Source organism: Primulina eburnea, chromosome 2, assembly GCF_022965805.1.
Source record: "Primulina eburnea isolate SZY01 chromosome 2, ASM2296580v1, whole genome shotgun sequence".
NCBI lineage: Eukaryota > Viridiplantae > Streptophyta > Magnoliopsida > Lamiales > Gesneriaceae > Primulina > Primulina eburnea.
Window position 1 is genome coordinate 41632895 of NC_133102.1, and position 21822 is coordinate 41654716.

The following is a 21822-nucleotide window of genomic DNA, read 5'->3' on the forward strand; positions in this document are numbered from 1 at the left end:
AAGTGTTGGTTCAACCTCTAATAATTTACCAAAACATTCCAAATCTCTTACCTTTTTCATGAAACAAATATATACAACAGCAACTAATATAGAAAGTTAACGGACTTGATGTTGGAACACAATGGCCCCAAAAATAGCTGGTTGCCGTAGAAAGATTAAATACACCCCAGCAGCAGAAATACCATCTTATGAAGCAAAGTATTTCAGAATATCATCAAACATTAAATCGTATTCACCGTTATCAAATGAACTTGTGCTATCAAATGGATTGTATCCTCCGGGTGACAGCGTGAGAGAAGATGGAAACAGTTCACTGTCTGGACGGCCAGATTCATTAAAGAATTTGCCTTTCACATCATCAGGGAACTCTCCTCCAGAGATATCATTCCCATTTCTAGGTGACACTGGTAAATGGAATCCTAAATCCTCTGTTCTTGATTGTATCTCAGTAAAAGCTGCCGCAGGCTGCTGATTTTGAAGTTCAATAGCAACTGATGGATCATGTGAAAGAGATAGCATTCCATGTTGCGGTTCAGAATTTTGAGGTCCCTGAGGTATAATAGAACCTTGAGGTTCTGGCTGGCATACAGAATTCACTGGTCCCTGGGCTTGAAATTTGTGGTGCGATACAGCACTATGTGTGTTCTTGCAAGAATCTTCAGGCTCAAGAATTGATTGAGAACCATTCGTACTTTGAGCCTCTGAATAATGCAAAGAAGCATTATCTGGGATCACACTCGTAACTGCTCTAGCAGCGCTTACATTTGGGCATTTTCTTTTACGGGATTTTTCTACTTTCTCTTCATTGTTGACATATTGAGAAGTCAAATAAACAGGAGTCTCGCTAGGTACATTTGCAGATTTATTCCACCAATTGACTTTAGATGAAACAGAAGCCATACAGTCATCAGCATCATAATCATTATCGCTTTCAATACAAGGTTTCTTCTTACGTCCAAGACTTTCTGAAGGTGCCTCACTAATACAAGAAGAACCATTTTCATACTTAAGCAAGGTTTCCTCTCGGCTCAAAACAGATAACCATATCAAGCTCTCTTTTGCAGTCATCTTATCCTGTAATAACTTCGACCGACTGATCAGCCTCCTGATCTTTCCAATTTCAGGAGACATGTGCTTTATAACACCAGTCAATACCCCAACTTTCCAAATCTTTTTCAGATCATGTGGCTTCCTATACGAAGGAGTTTGACCCTTGGGCAATCCCAATCTCATCCACCATTCCTCGTTCCCTGATGGCCACCAAGGCGGCGGAACACCCTTCTCCAATGGATACTTCCGCTGTGGTGGATCACAATGTTGCATCAAGGAAGATAGGAGAGATCCCAATGTTGAATCCTGCAAGTCTTGAAGAACACCTGACAAGATCCCCTTATCATCTTTACCTCCATCAGCCACATGATGGGATTCAATTTCATACTTAGCAATTGCCGCAGGGCCATTTTTGTCGAACTTAACCTTTTCTTTCCACCAAGCTCGTATATTATCTGATGCACCACTTACTGGTTTACCACTCTCGGGGATGATACCATACACAAATCCACGAGCATTGCAGACTTCCATAAGCTTCAACATGTACTTCAAAATCCCATCCTGTGCTCGCGCCATCTTCTTTCTACAGGCTTGATTCATCGTCGACTTCGCCTTCTGCTTCTTTGCAGCTTGCTGTGCAGTGAGTATCTTCCTTTCCCTGATCCTTTTGAGTTTCACACGATCCTTCCACATTCGTGTCTCGAGTTCTTCCGCCTCAATCTCCTCGTCACTAACATCCTCCTCTATAACATCATCACCTCTAATACCATCAACTTCAATATCCGAGCTGTTGTTCCATGTAATTTCATTCAAATATATATAAATCACATTTCGGTCCAATTAATTTACCAAATAAAAACAGAACACAAAATGAAAGGACAGACAAAATGGGAACTAAACATCATCTCTTCCACAATGTAGTCAATTATGAACCTAACCATCTTCAATAGATCGTTAATGAAGAAATTTTTTTTTTTTAACGCAAAGTCGCCCCTTGATAAGTTCATCGTCTGCCCCTACTTATGCATGATACAGGGAATATTCATATGAATCAAAAACCCTAAAACACCTCGACGTTCCACAATAAATTCAAGCATGAACACAAAACAATAGAAACCTAAACTAAAAAGACTCAGCATTTTGCAGAACTGCGATACGAAAAAAAAAAAGAAGAGAAAACAAACCTGATATCAATTCCCAAATCTTCCACCACAGCCATTTCAATGTCCTCCTAAAAAACCCATGTACAATTTGGCGTAAAAAATGGTATAAAAAGAAGACAAACAAAGCAGAAATGAAGTATAGTCGGTATCGTCTGCAAGTAAAACTTCAATCAATCTCGCGGAAATCACCAACTTTTGCTTCAAATTGACCGTAAAATTAATGATACATATCCAATTAGGAAGCAATTGTGTCTACTCTTACTAGCTCACGCATCAAGAAAAAATCGTTTTTCCTTTCGGAAAACACAAAACAAAATCGTGTTTCATATTATATTTCTTGCTAATTAAAAATAAAATCTCTAGGACAATATTATTTTTCAATACTAAATTTTAGATAATACTAAGTTTGTATTTAATATGAATAATGATATTTTTTTAATAAAGAATAAAGTATGTAAGTATATTTTATTTCCAATTTTATACTCTTTTTCTCAGAGTTGAAACTAATTTTAATAATCTATATTTGGGATCTTAAAAAAAAAAAAGGTTTTTCTAGACTCTTTCTCACTTATTATAATAATAATGATAATATTAAAAAACAAGAAGAGATTGGTCATTCCTAAAATTAGCTTAATTGAGGTCTAATTAAAATAAAATAATATTTAAATTCATCTTTAAGTATTATTTAACGTCAATATTTATAAAAAAAATCACAAAAAAATTATTTTTATATCAATAATATTATTTTTTATTTTAAATATAACTTAGTCGTATCGTCTCATGAATGTAGATATGTGAAACAGTCTCAAAATAAACATATTCAATTTAATATGAAATGCATTAATTTAAAAAAGGATAATTTTAAAAGAAAGTTCAAAGAATAATTTCAGTTTATATATCAACAAATATTTTAAAATAAATTGATTCAATTATTAGAAAAACTGACCAAACAGAAACCCCAAATTTGACTTTGTTACAGCCAAAGTTTCTTGGAAATGGAAACTCATATAGGAATTCTATTTATTGCTATTATTTGTCAACATTTTATTTGAATATATCAACTAGCTGATAATTTTATTTAAGGTTGTAGAAACGCCTACCAAGTGTTTGATCAAATGTGTCACTTACGCTTCACAATTTCTTCTTTCATGGCAAGTGAAAGAGCGCCAAGGCTCCCTTCTTCTTCCACCACTACCCCAGGCATGACCACTGCTCTACTCCCCACGAACCCCCCTTCGCCTATTGTAATCTTCCCGAACTTCACTTTCCCTCCTTCACCTTCATATATGTGACCAAACAGCAGAGCTTCTCTGCCCACACAACCCCCATTGCCAATCTCCACCATTTCAGGATTCATCACAGCTCCCATGCTGTCCACATACACTCCCCCGCTCAAGTCAATATCCGATCCCATTATCTTCATCCAAACAGCGAAAAAGAGTGATCCACCAGTCATCTCGACGAAGTATTCACCCACTAGTGTCTTGAATGCTTGCCAGATTGTGTCCATGAAGATTGTTTTGCTCCACATAGTTGCTGTCCCGCCGTCTTTCTTGTTTCCTACCAGAACCCATTTTGCTGCTGCACAAGCCAGTGCTGTCCATGTGCCTGATACAACCCAAAACAAAGGTAGTAGCCAATGCAGTGGGTATTTCATGGTATTTTTGGTGTATAGCAGCCAGTTTAGTGGGGTGGAGATGACATATGCTAGTAGGTAGTAGGGCAAGAATGTCTGAAGCAACGGTTGAAAGAAAATCGCCCATGATGTTTGGTACCAGGTTCTTGCAAGTGTTACTTGGGTTGAGGTTGAGTCCCCTTTCTGTAACTTTGCTGCTATTGGACATCCTGAGAGGTCTACTTTGACATCTGATTGCTCTATGAATGTTCTCCATGCCTCTGGGAGAGGCTGGTTGTTTCTTAAATGCTGGCAGATTTCATACACTAGTGAACGACCATGATCGATTGAGGCACTCTGAGAGGCTGATGTTGCACGTATGACATCCACCTCATGGCATCTAAGGAAAGGATTGAATTCAAGCTGCTCCGACTGTTCTTTTGTGAGGTTTTCAGTAATAATCACCTCTCCTACATCCATGATGGGGAACTCGGATTCGTCCCATGGTTTCGTGCAATCGAGGGCAATATCTTGCATGACCTCATCTCGAGGTATAGGCCGGAATTGGAGCTGGAAAATGTAATGGACCCCACCAGATGAATTCACGCGTTGTTGAAAATCCTCAGCAAGAAAAAGCTTTGGACGTTTGTCGTTACTGTCACGAGGGATAGCACCTGTTTCTGGAGGAAGGATTCCAATGGGGTCGACCTTACCCGAGTCTTCACTATTGCTCTTATCAAAAGGGCTCAACTTGAATTTGACATACATTTCTTTCCCATCTGTGAACCTGAAGAGCCTGCAGATGTTCGAGTAGTAATGAAGTTGAGTAAAAGTTTCTGCATTGCGAAGTGACATCCACACCGCGTCTCTGATATGTGGTGCACGCTTCACTTGCTCTTCTCTTGCAGGTAGTCCACATACAAGCCATGTCACAAAATCAGAAATAGTGCGTGCATAAAATGCCTTTCCTGTTTTCAACGTCAAGTCCAAGAGGGAGGTTTGATCATCTGTATCAGAAAATATTCTAACAGCTGCACCTCGTGCATCAATCCTAGCATCATCATCAGCGCTCAAGCTGTTGCTGTGCCTAACTATGATAGGATAAGTCTTCCCAGCTCGGAATATCTTGTGTTCAGGCAAACCTTCTATGTTTTCATACATTTTTAGTACTCCTTTCCCACTAACTCCGATTCGATGGAAATATCTTGATTTAACCTTAAGAGTTGTAGAAGCCAAATTCGCAGAAAGATTTCCAACAATTTTCTTGTAGGCTGTGTCCATTTCTTCGATACGTTCATCCAGCTCATGCTTTGTGTTCTTTATCATAATGGGAGTTTGAGATCCAATATAAACACCGCCGCTCTGAAGCACTGAGTTGATCGGAGCAACTGAAAGTGCGGCCAATAATCGTCTCCTTTTGAATAGTTGAACCAGGAAGGACTACACTTTGGCTCCCAACAATTGAATTTTCCTGCACCTCAACCTTTCCGCTTGTGAAACCATAGGATGAGTAGAAACCAGTAATAATACGGCTGAAATCACCTAGATGGACGCCTGCACAGATTGATACAAGTTTGGGCTCTAAAACTGGATTAATCGCACGAATAGAGCAACATTTCCCCACTTTTGCACCTAGAAGCCTCAAGTATATGCAAAAAGCTTCTGTCCCAGAAAGGAGCTTCGCAAATCTCAGATGGCAGGCGACATTGATTCTGTGACGAAGCCACATTCGGTATTGTGATTGCTGTGCTTCCTCGTTTTCAGACAGAAAAAGGTTTATCAAGGATGTAAGCAGACAAAGGATCAAGCCGTGAGACAGATACGCTGCAGCAACTGCGATGGAAAATTTCAGTGGACTCAGAGATGTGGTATCAATCAGTGTAGCGTATGCAACAATGGTGAAAGGAAACCAGTGGAAAGCTCCGGAGATGCACAAAAATGTGAAGTGCTTAATTGATGGAGTATTTTGGACTAGCATGATGTAGATGCAGTAGAATATGGCTGCTGAGAAAGAGCTTATAAGTCCGACTCCGTAGACACCCATGAGATGAGGTAATAACTGATATCTAGCTTCAATTTGTACTTTTGCCAGTTCTGCAACCTGGAAAAAAACAGTGAGCATAATAATTTAGGTCAATCTCAGATCATAAGTTCTCCAAAGCTTTTAAAACAAGTAGTTAATCTGAGATAGTTCATACTTTTTGGATGTTGCTAGTTTTGTTTGATCCGGAAACAAGTTTTCCCGCTTCGGTGACATGCAATGCCGGTATTTCACTTCCATCTCCTATAACACTTCCCTTTTGGATCACAGCATAGGGACCAACTGAGGAATTATTTCCAATTCTTATGGGGTGAAAACTCAAGATTCCATTTTTCACCTCATGACCTTGTACTAAGACTCCCTCTGCAAGTACAGCTCCATCTCCAATAGAAACTAGTGCTGGGTCAGTGATGTCGATCGTGTCAATAATTGTCGATGATCCTATCTTGGCTCCAAGAATTTGAAACCAAAAGTTCAGCAGTTGTGTTCCTCTCAAATGTACAGCCAACGCTTTTGAGGAAATTTCTTGAGCCTTGTACAGTACCCACCACTTGATGTAGTCGAGTGACCATATTGATGAATTGGGAGTTAAAGCATAATTTGGTTGAAGAAACGAGTTTCCAAAAAGAGCAATACAGCTGCATGTAGAAAATATGCATAGGATCCAGGAAAGAGGTGCAAGTAGTAAGGAGATCACATACGGTGCTGCTGGAGTTACTGTTATCAGACTAAGGGTGGAAGACATCAGCTTCTCATGGATAGAAATCGCTATATATGCAGGAAGGGTCAGCAAGAATGTGATGTAAGTAAGAAGAAGATATTGCAATAATACGATACACATTTTGTATGATAAAGAAACTTCTTGAGGTAGGTGAACTTCAGTCATTAATTGCGAACAGATGTCCTTATCTTCTTCTGTATGATAAGCAGTATTTCTCATATCTTGTGGTTGAGTCTTCATCACTAAAGATTCTGAGAAGCAAGCCAAGTCATCAAGGCTTGTTGCTGTGAAAATGTCAACTGCTCCAACTGGTACACCAAGAAAATCTGAAAGCTTTTGAGCTGCTCTTACCACGCCAATGGAATCAATTCCATAAGAGGTGAGGCTTACAGTTGTTGAAATTTTGCTAACAGGAACGCCAGTATGCTCTGAGACAAGTGCCTTTAAAAACTCAATGATTTCTGTATAACTTAATATCTTACTTTGTGATGTAATATTTATCTTGAGCTGGGTTCGAGGTGTGTGGCCCTCTCTGCACGTTCCTGTAGTATTTGACCGCAGCAATAACCGTTTTGGAACCACTGGTTCTGGTAACAAGTTCAGTGTTCCATCAGCAAATTGTTTTAGGCATTCAAATCTCTTGATTTTCCCAGATGTAGTCTTGCTGATTGTTCTTGGTTTGATCAGTTTCACTGCAGCTAAATTCACACCATGTTCTTCTGCAACCTTTGCTTTGATTTGTTCGACGACATTTTTAGCCATTGGTTTACCATCTCTAGTTTCTGCAATTACAACCAATCCCACCTGATCAGAGGTATCTGATATTGATATCCCTTTTGCTGATAAAATCTCCTCAGGCACTCCAATGACAGCACAGCAGCCAGGGCGGAGGAGCTCTGACGAGTTTTCAACTGTTTTTTCAACATCTGCTGAATAAATATTTTTCCCTGCGACAATGATGAGATCCTTTATCCTTCCTGTAATGAACAAATTTCCATCAATTATCCGTCCCAAGTCTCCAGTTCTTGTGTATCTCCGACCAGGATGGTTCTCAAGCTCATTACTGAAAGTGTTGATGCTAAGCTCCTCTCTACCCCAATATCCAACTCCTGCACTTGGACTACTGATCCATATTTCACCTTCCTTTCCTTGCTCTTCGTGGTCTTTACCAGTTTCTGGATCAACAATTCTCACGTCCACATCTTCATCACCCGATGATACATAACCACAACTTACTCGTCCTTGCCAATCAACCAATACAGGTTTTCCTTCCCCATAAGCACAGCTGACAAAAACACAATTTTCCGCCAATCCATAGCCAGGAGCCATTACATATTGGGAAAGACCGTATTTACTAGTGAGGTCAATAAATCTACTCAAAGTTTTCTGTCGTACTGGTTCAGCAGCAATCATTAGAAACAGCATTGACGAAAGATCATATGTCCGAGCCTTGTTCTTGTCAAGCTCTAACCTTCGAATCACAAGTTCAAAAGAGAAGTTTGGGCCAGCGCTGTGAGTTCCCTTGTACTTGCTGATGGTGTCAAGCCATAAAAGGGGGTTCTTTATAAATGTCATCGGAGAGAACAGGACAGCCTTTCCACCACTAACCAAACTTGTGAAAAGCCCACCAATCAGTCCCATGTCATGGTATTGTGGGAGCCAACTGATGAGCACTGTATTTGATGTACTTCTGTATCTCCTATGCATTAGCTTCACATTATGTATTAGCCCACCATGAGTTATCATGACGCCTTTTGCATCGCCAGTCGATCCAGAAGTGAATTGAAGAAAACACACTTCATCGGCCCGAGGTACCACATTGGAATCTGCTTCTCTCGTAGGAACAATGGTGCCGTTAGAATTCCTGATCCAAGAATCTGTATGTAACCATGGAAGATTCGGCCAACGACCTGAGGATCTCCCATTTCTGTAGGACAGTGGTATTAAGTTCTTCACAAAACCTGCACGAACTGCTGAATGGTAACCCACAGTTGAGAGAATTGCCACTGCATTGCTTGATTTAGCAATATTCTCTATCTTTAACAGTGCTTGTCCACCCCTTTGCAGTGGATCAGGTGGCAGAACTGGGACTGGTAACACTCTGGCTCTTAAACATGCAAAGAAGGCATCAATAAAATCAAGACCTGGGACATAAACAAGAAGAACTCTATCACCAGGCTTAATGGCATGTTTTCGGCTGGACAATAATTTTTCAGCAATACAAGCAGCATTAGCATGTAGCTCTCCAAAAGTCCTCTGGTTCACCACTTCTCCTTCTTCGTTTATCCAAGTATAAAGAATCTTTTTATGGAGTATACTATGAGTTCCCCAATGTCTCAAATAGTCATCAAGGCTGGATAGATCTGGAAACTCAATTCCTTTGCATTCAGCTAGGTTTTGAGGGATCTTGTCTAAGCACTCAGACTTCAATGGAAACAATCTCTGCAAGAAAAGTGGTCAAGTATTCATTAAACACAGTTTACTTCGTATTTGCAATTTTATTTTGAATTTTGAAAATTTGATGTTTGAACCTTGACGTAGGGAAATCTTGGCAATGGAACATTACTGGCGAAATGATTGCGAACCAAAGCCATGGCATATGTTGAATTTCTCTCCGTAAGCTCAAATGCCATTAGACCACCAACATAGTAAGTGTTCTGTTGCCCCTGAAGCTTGTTTTCTAGTTTTTCATAGAATCCATTCTTCATATCTGCAGTAAAGTTGTTTGAATCGTCACCTTCTTCAAATATTGGAGTGTCAAGAACTTTTTTGAAATATTACTTACCTTTACTTTGAACATGAGGAAAATAGTTGAATCGTCGTTGTAGAATTACCATTTCAACCTCTCCCCCCATTCTTTTAACTGCTCCGATGGCCAACTTTGTTACTTCTTCCCCCTTGATATCGGCTGAGTTGCCATATGACCAGAATAGGAATATATTAGTGTCAGAATAGAATTTCTGAACCGCCACTGGATTTCCTATTGTAGAAGGATCGTTCATGAATTCACCGAAGTAATAAAATCCAACAGGCAAATGTTCCATTCCTTTAATCTTCATAACCGTAGTGTAGTAGTCAATTGTTTGCACTTTACTGAACAGTTTCTTTTCAATCTCACTGAAATCCATTGTGTCATTTTGAGTATCTGTAGAAAGAGAACTTTCTTTCAGAATCAGTCTAAAAAACATTCGCGGCAAGACTAGTGCTGCTAAAGAAATAGACTCCCAAACCTTCAGAAGTGAATGATGGTGATCTGTATGTTTTCCCATTCTTGAATGGAAACGCCCCCGTTATGATTATTTTATCGAATTCCAAACTCTTGGAGTATCCTTCACCATCTTTGATTTCAATCTTGACACCTGATGAATGGCGTCTTACTGCCACAACCTCGGTGTTGCAGAGGACTTTAATTGGCAAAGATGTGCTTATTTTCTGCCATAAACTCAAGTAACCACCTTTGAACCGTCTAATTTTACCGGCCATGGACGTTCTAGTGAACTCATGAATATAGGCGTAAGGCATGTCTTGAACAAATCCATACCCTGAAGCAGTATATCCATAAGCTACTGATCTAGGGACAGATTTTATACCCCGGTGTTCGAGAAACTCTGGCGTCAAATCAAATGCAGAGTCGTTCACAGCATGAACTCCTATTTGACCCGATTTCTTAGCTTTTTCCTGTAAATGGAGCACAACAATTAAGAATTTGATACCAGTTTGAAGTATCAATAAGATATACGGCCTTAAAAGATCGAAAAAGATGTACCTGTAGCTCTAACGTTAATGAGATTACTGATACGTAGTCATCTGCAACCTGTATATCTTGATATTTCCCTGTGAAACTATCAATAAGAGCTAGTTTGTGGGCATCCATCTCTTCTAAATCTGAACCCATTTCTTTCGCCAAGTGAAAAACAGTTGGAGAGCTGCCAGCTGCAAGAACTTGTCCTCCAAGATCATATATCCTTCCTGTGATAGAAACATGCATAAGCAATCAGATGTTTCCATAGAAAAACGACAAATCTGCTGCCAACAGATTATATCATTAGCCCAGCGGTTGATTTCACTGGGTCAACTCACATTGAATGTGTATCTAGTTAAAAAAGGAAAGCTTTAATCTTCTCTATACCTTCTATATCTACTGATTCACACATCCCACCAACTGTGTGATACTTCTCCAACACAGTTACATCACAATATCCTAGTTTACTCAGAGCATAAGCTGCTGATAACCCACTCGGCCCGCCTCCTAAAATAGCAATTCTTGTGTCCACAGGTAAGCACGGGTGCAGCTTTGAGAACTGGTCATCAACCGATTTCCCAGGCTCCATTTTTGCTGGTATGGTACTTCCACTATCTGTGTGATCCACAGAAAATGTTAAATGGTGATTTCCGTGAACTTTCTTGAGAAGTTGGCAAAAAAATAAGACGAGAAAAAAGCAAAATATTTGATTCCTTTGTAGCAATCATAGATTCAATGCTTTTGTGATTCTCGAGTAACAAGCCCATCCAAAAATACATCAAACAAGACAAAGCAGACACACATTGATCAAAACAATGTTCCTTATCAAATGATTTTACATGTATATTAATATATTTCTCCACCCCCACAAAATACATGACGATCTCGACTATATTTCTGGATTCCCCCTTGTTATTTTACCTTCGAATTTGCATGTTTTTTTCACAGGAAAGACTCTGCATTTCTCAGCTGATCTTAGATTAGAACTCTGAAAAACATGGTTCCTGTCCGGTAAACTCTCTGTACGAAAAGTTAGAAAGTTGAAAAAACCTGAAACTTTAAAAAGACTGGACATACATTTCGAGAACAACACGAAACCGAATGGCCACCAAAAATGTTCATATTCCTATCATCCCTATTCATTCCTAGGATAAACATGGCCACCATTGTTCATGAAGCTACACAGACTCTAAATTTAATAATATCAACTAATCATTTTTGTACTTAAACTAAACTGGAAGATGATATGAGCAAGAACTGACTGTTTCATATGTTTAACACTACTAGAAAAAAATGTACTTACAATGCCAAATGGCAGAATAGAACTATGGGTTCTCTTTTGACCGGAACTCCACCAGTAACCTACACTATATGATATCTATGACATTAGGAATCGTTGCTTTTTTATAGTCAAAAGGGTACGTGACAAAGTGGCGTTGCCTCTCTATTGACGTGAATATCAGTTAAAAATTAACGTTTTTATCGCCTCGAACTGAAATTATTCAATATATAATTCGTCGGTATTTATTTACTAAAATTTCGATTTCGTAAAATCGTGAAAGTTTATAGATATAGTAAACTTGCAAAGTATGTAAAAATATCGAAAATTGGGAAACTGTTTTGTAAATCATTAGACAAAACTTTTTCCTGTGAAATTTTTGGTAGAATTTTTTCAAGAAAAACTGTTTACGGCAAATGGAGAAATGACACGGTGTTAGAAACTGTTAAAATTTTGATCATCGGTGAATCCGATAATTTCCCATAGCCCATGTCTGTTGTTGGGAGATATTCTGTTTATGTGCTTTTTTTAGATGATCTTTTGACCACACTAAATTAATAAAGCCAAAAAAATGATTGAAGAAACTATAATTAGACTTGTAAAATAATTGATTCGGCAAGAAAAAAATTTGGATTTTTTGGATTAAGGTGGCAGCGATTAATGGTTTAATTCTATAGGGGCGTTACAAATAATAGAAATGCTTTATTGGTTTTGACGGCTTAATAATTTTCTTTAAAAACATAAACTTCTTGTGGTATATGCCATAATCATATCACGGCAGACCAAACAGGATATCTAGAAACTTGTTTGAAAATTATATTTTATCGTTGAATAAAAAATTTGATAATTTTTTTTTTTTTAATAGTATTGTTGGGTATGATTTTTAAAGAAAAAATATCATCTCACGAGTCGATTTTGTGAGATGGATTTTCGACCAGGGTCCGACTCATGAAACATGTCTGATAATAGACTTACTCGTTTTTAAATATATTTATTGAAGTCATTATAAAAAAATTCTTCTATTATTAATGTTTGCAAGAAAATTTGTATAGGCATGACATGCCACGTACATCATATACAAATTCATGTCAAGATAATCTTACTTTTATGATCAATGGATTACGATTCGATTGTTAGTTATAATTTTCTGGGTAAACCACATAAACAAAGAAATTGAATCAAAGAATTAAAGGAAAACTAATGAACGGCAACAAATTAATTGTATTGTCATGAATTGATTCAATATCTTTACAACTAAATGAAGGAATATGTTGAAATTAAGAACATGTAGCTATGATTGAGCAAATTAAAATAAGCTAGAATTAATTATTTGCATAAGCTTTTTGTTGTAATTTTGAATTGATAGTTGATGAAGTTGTCGAGAGAGGTTCTTCTTATGATTCTTTGTAAACACTCCTTGACTGGTAAAGACCTTCATCGGCTCTTAACTGACAACATGCATGAATTGGTAACCTTACAAGTCTGCATCACAAGATGTTTTCCTCCATTACCCAACCTGTTTTGTCTTTCTGTTGTTATTTTATCTTCTCTCAGGTGCGATGGAATATTTTTTTAGTGTGTATGTTTTATCTATTTAATATGACAAATGCATGGTTAAAAAAACGAAATTAAACTATTTAATCAAAATGTTGTTTCTCACACTTCTAATGCGTGAGCTTCATTGCTAATATGTTTATGTATAAGCCATCGTAAATTTAAATTATAATCTGTTAGTTTTTGAAATTATTTTTAATTGAGAAACGATAGTGAATATTGGCTGAATTTCTTCGTATCTATCTACTTTTATTTTATATGTGCTAATGATATTTTGCACGAAATGAGTAGATATCTATTACAGCTTAATATATAACTAGTGCACAGACGTACGCATTGTGTGCTTGTACAAAATTTTTTTATAATTAATTTGATTTATATTTAAATGAATAACAAAATGTAATTATAAGAAATAGTGAGTGATATACACTATAATTTTGATATATAGATTAAAAATAAATAGTAAAAAAAAGAAAAAAGTCCAAAGTAGGAATTGAACCTACCACTTGATAACAAAAATTATATATGCATGTTATATGTAACTTGCATAAAATTTTAACACTTTATTAATAAATTAATTATTAAAACATATCATGATACTAAAAATTAGTCTCAAACTTAGTAATGTGGTATAGATTTATAAGTTATTCTATAAAATGTCATTAATTTTTTAATATCACATTTGTGTATTAAGTTCTCTGTCCAACCAAATTAGTTACTAAGCGTATCTTCTCTCAAGTCTCGACCATTTTTTTTTTCTAAAGCCTTGTTATTTTATCCAAAGACTAGTAGTTAATTTGCAAGTTTTCTCGATACAAGTTAACGACAATGTCCTTTCAACATTTAAAAAGAAAATTTATTTATTTATTTATGGAAACTTTCACCCTTTTACAGCTCCTCCGCAACAACTTTCTTTACACACAAATATATATAATATTGTGAAATATCATATTTTGGTTTGGCCAAGCCAAAATTGTTTCCAATAGGTTCAAATAAACAATGCAAAAATATTGGGGGTGATGTGCATTTTAACTGAAATACACTGAATAATTATAACTAAAAAAATCAACTGGCATGAGTACCTCTCAATCTCGAATTTATGTTAATAAAATCGATGAGAGCAAAAATGGTGTCAGCTGAAATTATATAATCATGGAGATAAGACTATTTTCATTTTGATTACATGCGATTTTTTTATATTTATTTATTTCTCTCCAATGGATGGTGTCATCAGTCTAGTGACTAGAAATAGGATATGTCACATAGGTTGAAGAATAAAATCTAATAGAAAGATTGTCGAAAGTGTATCAATCCAATTCAAATTTGGTTTTGACCAAAAAGAATCAAGAAAACTATTGCAGAATCAATATTGAGGAGGGAAACAGGACATGATAAGCCATGGTATAATGAATATGATCCTTGAGAAAACAAGAGAGTGTCGAAATTGCAGATATTTATCGTCTGTAATTCAAATTTTTTAAATCAAATACAGGTCAAGCGATACATTTCAGTTCTAATACGTCACCGTATACAACACAATCTAACAAGATCAATTACTGCTCAAGAAGCACATATTTTCGGTCTACATGATTCCTAGAATCATCCTTTATGTGCTCATGCATAATAGTACATTTCTTTTTGCAAAACACCAAATTCATTCTGCAAGGAAACAAAACACACAATGACAAATGCAGATATCGGAGTGTACCTAATGAATGAGCCTGAAGACAAATGCAGGGCTGTAAAAATCAGTGAAATTGCATTCAGGTTTTCAAGGGTTGTATATAAATGTCGTCTCTGGGTTCCTCATTCACCCCCGTCTGCGTTGCATACTCCAAAGCCATCTCATAGTCCACCTGAAAAATCAGTAAGTTTATACACGATATAAGGGATAAGAGGAAATCTGAGAAGCAGTCGAAAAATAAAAATATGGATCAACAAAATAAGGAGAGAAGACTGTGTTTTCACAAAGCATAGTGAAAGAATCGACAGTGACATTCAGCAAATGCGGGTTTCATGTAGGAAAACTGCATCGTGTCTGCCAACGTATTAATAGGTGGATCAAAAATTTCGACAAGGAAACGAGAAAGTCTCACCTGTTCCACATGTCGAGTGAGCTTCTCTCGCAACGTCTCTTCGGTTACTAATTTAGCTGAAACTTGTCTAAGTAATTCTGCATCCTTGTCTTCAGAACGTCTCTTCTTTGAAGCATGAGAGCTAGGCATTTCTTTTAAAATTTCATATATAGCACCCGTGGCATTTGGAATGTACCTGAAAATTGGTAGAAATATGAGATCAAAGTTTTCTTCACTTAGGCTTTTATTACACACATAATGAGAGAGGAAAACCGACTTGCTCAAACTTCGTTTTCTCTCCTGCTGCTCACGAGCTTGAATTCTTTTAACTATTTTAGATTTCAGCTGTGCACAGCATTGCTGAATAGCTGTCTGGAGATTCAACATTTTCCAGTTAACAGATGTTCTCTTACATAGTGAAAGTAAAAACCGATGTGTCCATACCTTGACGGCAGAAGCTATTTCATTAATGTCATCACCAATGTACTCCTTTCCGGTTCCTTTGAAAGGAATCTTGGTGCTTACAATGCTCACAAAGACCCCTATCTTATCTTGTGCTTGGTTGATCTTGTAACTGTTCCAACTGAAAAATGGACAGGAATTTTAGGACTAGGTAACAAGCTGTAACAAGCTTCTTATTTACTTATATGTGCGCAACTTGGTGTTAGAAAATTGTGATAGAAATAAAGAGTGACTACCATCACCAAAACAAAGAATACATGGAAATATTGTTTTACCAAGGAAAAAGAACTAGAGAAACTTTACGCAGCTGCATGTAGAAAATACTGGACACTACATTGACCTGGCCAACATCACTAAAAATGTTCACCGATTTTTAAAAAAATTGATGAAATAGCATGCAACACTCACTTGATTCTCTTGATAGCAGTCCTCGTGACCACATCAGCCCCTTGCTCGAACAGAAGTGGAATTCGGTTAGCAAATCGGAAAATGTTTAGTCCCTAGAAGTTCACCCAATATATGACCGTCCAAAAGTCAGAATACAAAATAAGCAGCAGTACGAGAATTTTAAACACTGTTCGATTATTTTGTGACTAAATACTGATTTTTTTAACATAGAATTGTCAGTGAAATAGAACCCCTGAACAAACGACAGCTCTTCTATTAGCAAGAATACTGACTGAAACTCGGAATTCAAAATGAATTTAAGGAGCCTAGAGCATAGCTAAGACTCACCTGTTTAACATCTTTTCCACCCAAACTAATTCCAGCTTCCACAATGAAAGGGTGGCCTTCGAACACTTGAGCGCTGCACGAGACATCTGATGGTTTTAATTCTCTTTCCTAAATAAATACTTTTCTTCTAAGGAAGGAGTATATCGTATAATTCTAGGAGGCAGGGACAGAACCAGAAATGAAGGTTGGGTGGGCAAAAAAAAATATTCAAAATTTTAGGGAGGGCAAGAACATATATTAGGAGTGAAGCCTTGAAGGTGAAAAAAATATAATTAATTTTAGACCTCTAATCAACGAAATTAAAAAATTGAGGGGGGCGGTCGCACCCACCCCCCCTGGCTCCGTCTCTGCCAGGAGGCTAATAATTCACTGTACCTTCCTGAATAAGTTGCAACCATATCTGGATGCAATTCCTTTATAATTCCCAAACGGAGATTGTATTCTCCAGCAGGACTAAGGCACTGCAGGTAACTCAAAATTACTACAAGAAGCTAAATCGTTAAAAGGCATAGAGCAGAATAAACACATGAAACAAGAATAAACTCCGAAATTCCACTGACGATAAAAAATATATTCAATAGGTTTTATACTGAAGGAACAAGGGGAGAAAACACCAATATAGTAACTTACATCACCACTGGGATCATCAAACTTCGCTTGACGGAACAACTGATGAATACGAACAATTTGCTGTGAGGTCAGAGATTTAACCAGCATACTTGGGCTAAAATCGGGACCCATTTCCCCTAAATGTGAAAATACGATCCTGTGTCAATTAGCAACAAAAAATACTGTACAATGCGCATGCATCTAGCTCACTTCAAACCCTGGGGCCATCTGGCTGACTTCATACCCAATGGCAAAATGATATTAGCGTAGAAAGAGCTCAGTCTAGTGACTCTAGCACTGTCTCAAATAAATGATCACTTACCAATTAATCGGTCAGCATAGGACTTCTTAACATTCACAAATTCTTGCTGAAGAAATTGCAAAAGTTTAGGCTTTGATGTTTCCGCAATAAGTCGTTTGATCAAAAGCAAATCTACTGCTGACGGATGATACTTGGTTTCAACAGGAGCTGGCGGCATTATATCTGTCCTTCTAGCAAATCTAACGGTGACAATTTTACTTCGAAGAAAACAAAAAATTAATCACTTGGTTTTAAATACAACAGAAGGAAGCTCAAGAGAGGTTGATCAATAGCGAGAAAGAGAGTACTCTGGTACTTCTGACAAAAACTTGAAGAGAAACTCCGCATAAGGAGTGATGACAGCCATTTGTCGCATGTAATGCAGTATTTTGGACTGTAGACAGAAGACACAACAAAAGAAAGTCATAAACTAAGGAGACAGTAAAATCATAAGGAAAATGCCGGATAGGAAAGGAGTTCCAAACAAAAATCCTCAAACTTTCAAATTAACAGCATACTAAGGGATTCATACACGATATGTTGTCCAGTTCCCTTCAATGACTATATGGATCTCAGCTCCATGCCATTTTTCCTTGTTCTCTTTTTTATTATGTACATGAATGTGAGGAATGTTCCTATACATTAATTACTCAAAAACAATCAGTTTTCCATGAAATCTATGAATAAAAAACCTAAAAATCCAAATGGGATGTTCTAAACCATAATTTGGCAATACCTATTAATATCAATATCTAATCTGCAAAATGATGAGTAACTTTGCCCCTTCATCGACGAACGGATCTCAATAGGCAATCCAGTACTCATCTTGGACCAAATAAGTGCCTGCACGTGTAAGAAAAAATAAAATAATGTTTTGGTAGGATTATATTAAAATTTCTACCTTTCAAGGGGAATCCATATCAAAAGGTATAATGGGCATTCCAATACTCTAATGTCATGATTCGTATGTTGGGTGGAATAAGGTAGGAACGGAAGTTGCATCCCTATGATTGGTACCAAAAGAAATCGAAAATGAATGAAATGAAATTATTTTTAATAATCAAATTACAATTTAATAAAAAAAAATTGAAACAATACATATTCAAGAGTTGTTTATTATTAATAAATCATTGATATCATTATTCATTTTATTATTGATTATAATTGTTATTATTATTTAATATCATTATTATTATAGATATTATTAAATAATAATTATTAATAATATTATCATCATTATTATAGATTTAGTATCATTCGTTGTTAACAAAAAAAATTTGAATGATATTACGATTCTCATTGTAATCCAAGCACAAAGAATGGAATGAGTTGAGAATGTCTATTCCAGTCCCACTCATTCTCATGTACTAAGCTGCCCTTAAGAAAACCATACACGACATGACTAATGCTGGTGTTAATAAAACATTCACACGTACATGAACAAAATACATTGAAACCTACCATCTTGGCACCAAGTCCAAACTTTCCGCGTGTCTGTTTTAAACCGTATTTAGTTCCAGATAAAACTGCAAAGACGCTGCTCAAGCTCAAAGAAAAGGGGGAAAAACAAAAAGAAGCAATTTTTACGAGGTTGCATCCAACTTCGAGCAACTGCAGTATCATGTCAAAATACTTTCAAGCAATACAGCTGCTTCATAAATCTCATAAAAATAATAAGATAGTCGCAATGAGATTCAACACCTCGTCCAAACATATTTGGAATATCATCATGTGGCATTCCTCTTCCGTTATCCTACAACAAAGAAAAAATGAAACCAGTATATTATTTATATAGAGAATTGTGTATATTGTTCTAAGATAACTGATTTGTACCTTACATGAAACTTTGTAATATGATGCCTCGCGGCTCTTTATGGATTTTGCAGCAACTGGCGCCTTGGCTTTCTTCCCAAGAGAAGCGTTCTTTGCATGGATCTCTTGCAGACGTGCTTCTTTGGCGAGCCTTTTCTATTAGAAAATAAAAAACCTCAGACAACCAACCACCAACATTTGCGTACGTATCCTCACACACTAGATAATATGGAATCAAATCGTGTGGCAGCAGAGAACTAGCTGTAAACATAAACACACCTCACGGGCCTTTTCTGTCTCAAAATCATCATATAGCTCTTCATCAACACGTCCATGCTCGGCAAGACCAATCATAGAATTGAACTTTCTTTTTTCGATCTCTTCTCTAGATCAATCAAGCAGTTAAATATCTAGCATCAACCACAATGAAAGTCAAATCAACAACTATCAAGAATCGCATGTAGTCACACTTACATGGTTATCTCTATGACAGGAAGTTCAGCAATTGATTCAGCTGAATCAAGTGCATTTTCAACAAGTTCTCTCACAGTAGTGTACAAGCATTTTCCTGGCTGTGAGACAAGGAAATATATATAAAAAATGGAAAACTTAAAATACAGAAGAGAATAATTTAAACTCTACCAAGCTTCCAATTTCAGTTATGTAGATTACGTTCCTCCATCTTTCCATGATTTTGCTGGTGCATGGACCAGAGATGATTTACATCTTTTGAAATTTCACAATTCACATTAATATTTCTTCATAAAAAGTGGTTGAGCTTTTCAAGCAGGTATTGTAGGCCGCAAAATTAAAACGAGAGATTTTCAAAACAATTACTCAAATGCAATCTTCGATAGAATTAAAATATATGAATGTTGATCCCAATCATAAACCTCACATTGTCAAACCCAGCAATATTCTTGTTATCCGCAAAAAACTCAGCCGGCGATTCTGCAAAAAATCACCAACAAAAACATACAAACTAGAATCTAAGAAACTAAAAACAAACATATAATAAACACTAGCGCCATAGAAGTAAAAGCTTATGCGCGGACAAACTTTGTTTGAGAACTTGGGCGGCGGAGCCTTTGGGCTTTCTGGATGTTTTCCCTTTCGACTTTTTCGTTTCCTCCGGGCTCTCACTGCTTCTTGGGGTTTCCATTTTCGATTTTCCCCACACAAGCAATCGGAAAGCTTACCGTTCAATACTTGACAACCGTTAATGCCCTTCTCCCGCGCTGTTCACCTTAATTATTTAGCCCTAAATCCCCAAAAAGTCTTCGAATAACCATTTTATGTTTAAAAAACGCAGCGTGTATAGCCCAATGGGCTTTAGTTAGAATAAAATCATGGGCCTGAAATAGCTAATTCCCATAAGGTTTGGGCCTATAATATTGGCTATTTTAACTATTAGTTAATTAATATCTATTCTGTTTTATAATCTATATTACTCTCCCAATTTCGGTAATTTATATTTTATTTTCTCATTCTCACTACATATGATATAGCTCTCTACTCAACTCTGCAGCAGCCAATGTTTAATGTTTTACCTATTGTTCTTTTTAACATATAAATTGGTAAATTTGCATTCTATTTTCTCTCTAAGATGTATACTTATCGTATTATTGCATAAATTTATGTTTTGATCTTCACTAGTCCAGACGTATGTGTTGAGATTATCTCGAGCTTGAAATCACGAATAAGACCGTTAAAGGGGGTCAAGAGAATGTTCCGGTGTAGCCTCTCCGACGATCAAGTTAGAGACTGCGCATATAAGGGAGAACAGCTAAGTGTGCTGCTGAAAAATAATCTATTGAATGAATGAACCGTACGCTCAAACATGATATTCATAAGAGAATACATGGACATGTCATGGGCCATATAACTGTGTTAGGGATGTGCCGAGAATTTGGGTCTGATCTTGATGGGTCCATTCTTGGGGTATCAGTTTTCAATATGATGTATTTTATTATTTGCATAAATATACATTGTTATTAAGGAAATGAATGTTTTGATTTATAAATCTCAAAAATTATTTATTGACATAATTAATTTTTGTTTCACTCGTTTTGTTATCATCTTTACATTATACATTTCTTACATAAATTTAACGTTCCTATCAATTTTCGCTTGAAGAATTACATAATCAACAATGCATATATAAGGCTATATTTCTTTGTATAGAAGCATCTACAAATTTATATTTTCAATTATTTTACCTTCGATTGTCGATTGAACTATTAACTATTTCAATACATTTTGGTTGAGCTTTCTGATCTAATTTATGGCCTACGAGCATAAAATATTTTGTAAAATATTATACTAATAAATCTGAGGCGATTTTATAAAATGCATACCTGAAAAAAGTAGTTTAAAATAAAAATATTTTATGCATTCAATAAATAACATTGATATATTATACTACACACGCAACGCGTGTACTCCGATCGCCAGGGGCGGATTTAGTGTAGGGCGAACGGGGACCACGGCCCCCCAAAAAATTTTGTAGTATATAGCGACGGGTTTAACCAAACCGTCGCCGATCTAGATAGGCGACGGTTATTGTCAAAACCGTCGCTATATTGCGACGGTTATTGCAAAAGCTGTCGCTATATTGTGACGGTTATTGTCAAAACCGTCGCTATACGGTGGATTTGTCTTTT

The 21822-nt window shown here is 36.7% G+C and overlaps 3 protein-coding genes and 1 long non-coding RNA gene across 4 annotated transcripts; 1 reads left to right on the forward strand and 3 right to left on the reverse strand.

The window, feature by feature from the left end:
• Positions 1 to 24: 24 nt before the first annotated feature.
• On the reverse strand, positions 25 to 2513 carry LOC140823251 (ETHYLENE INSENSITIVE 3-like 3 protein). The gene is made up of 2 exons (XM_073184499.1): positions 2235 to 2513; positions 25 to 1837 (listed from the first exon to the last, which is right to left on the reverse strand). Exons 1-2 carry the CDS (start codon positions 2267 to 2269, stop codon positions 187 to 189), a joined length of 1686 nt encoding a protein of 561 aa, XP_073040600.1. The 5' UTR covers positions 2270 to 2513; the 3' UTR covers positions 25 to 186.
• A 628-nt stretch (positions 2514 to 3141) lies between these two features.
• LOC140823252 (uncharacterized) lies at positions 3142 to 5154 on the reverse strand. The gene has a single exon (XM_073184500.1). The coding sequence runs from the start codon at positions 5152 to 5154 to the stop codon at positions 3334 to 3336; it is 1821 nt and encodes a 606-aa protein (XP_073040601.1). The 3' UTR covers positions 3142 to 3333.
• A 3189-nt stretch (positions 5155 to 8343) lies between these two features.
• LOC140823254 (uncharacterized) lies at positions 8344 to 11745 on the forward strand. Its single transcript, XR_012116169.1, has 4 exons — positions 8344 to 8570; positions 8658 to 9051; positions 9132 to 9238; positions 10867 to 11745. It is a non-coding gene; the product is annotated as an uncharacterized lncRNA (long non-coding RNA).
• A 2833-nt stretch (positions 11746 to 14578) lies between these two features.
• Positions 14579 to 20441, reverse strand: LOC140823255 (DNA topoisomerase 6 subunit B). The gene is given in 20 exon segments (XM_073184501.1): positions 14579 to 14931; positions 14933 to 15021; positions 15262 to 15436; positions 15518 to 15612; positions 15685 to 15823; positions 16111 to 16202; positions 16438 to 16510; positions 16813 to 16898; positions 17068 to 17183; positions 17369 to 17565; positions 17656 to 17741; positions 17880 to 17982; positions 18084 to 18190; positions 18809 to 18873; positions 19049 to 19100; positions 19181 to 19315; positions 19439 to 19544; positions 19634 to 19731; positions 20058 to 20110; positions 20219 to 20441. Coding segments are annotated over 20 exon segments (2028 nt in total). The 5' UTR covers positions 20322 to 20441; the 3' UTR covers positions 14579 to 14873.
• Between the last annotated feature and the right edge of the window lie 1381 nt (positions 20442 to 21822).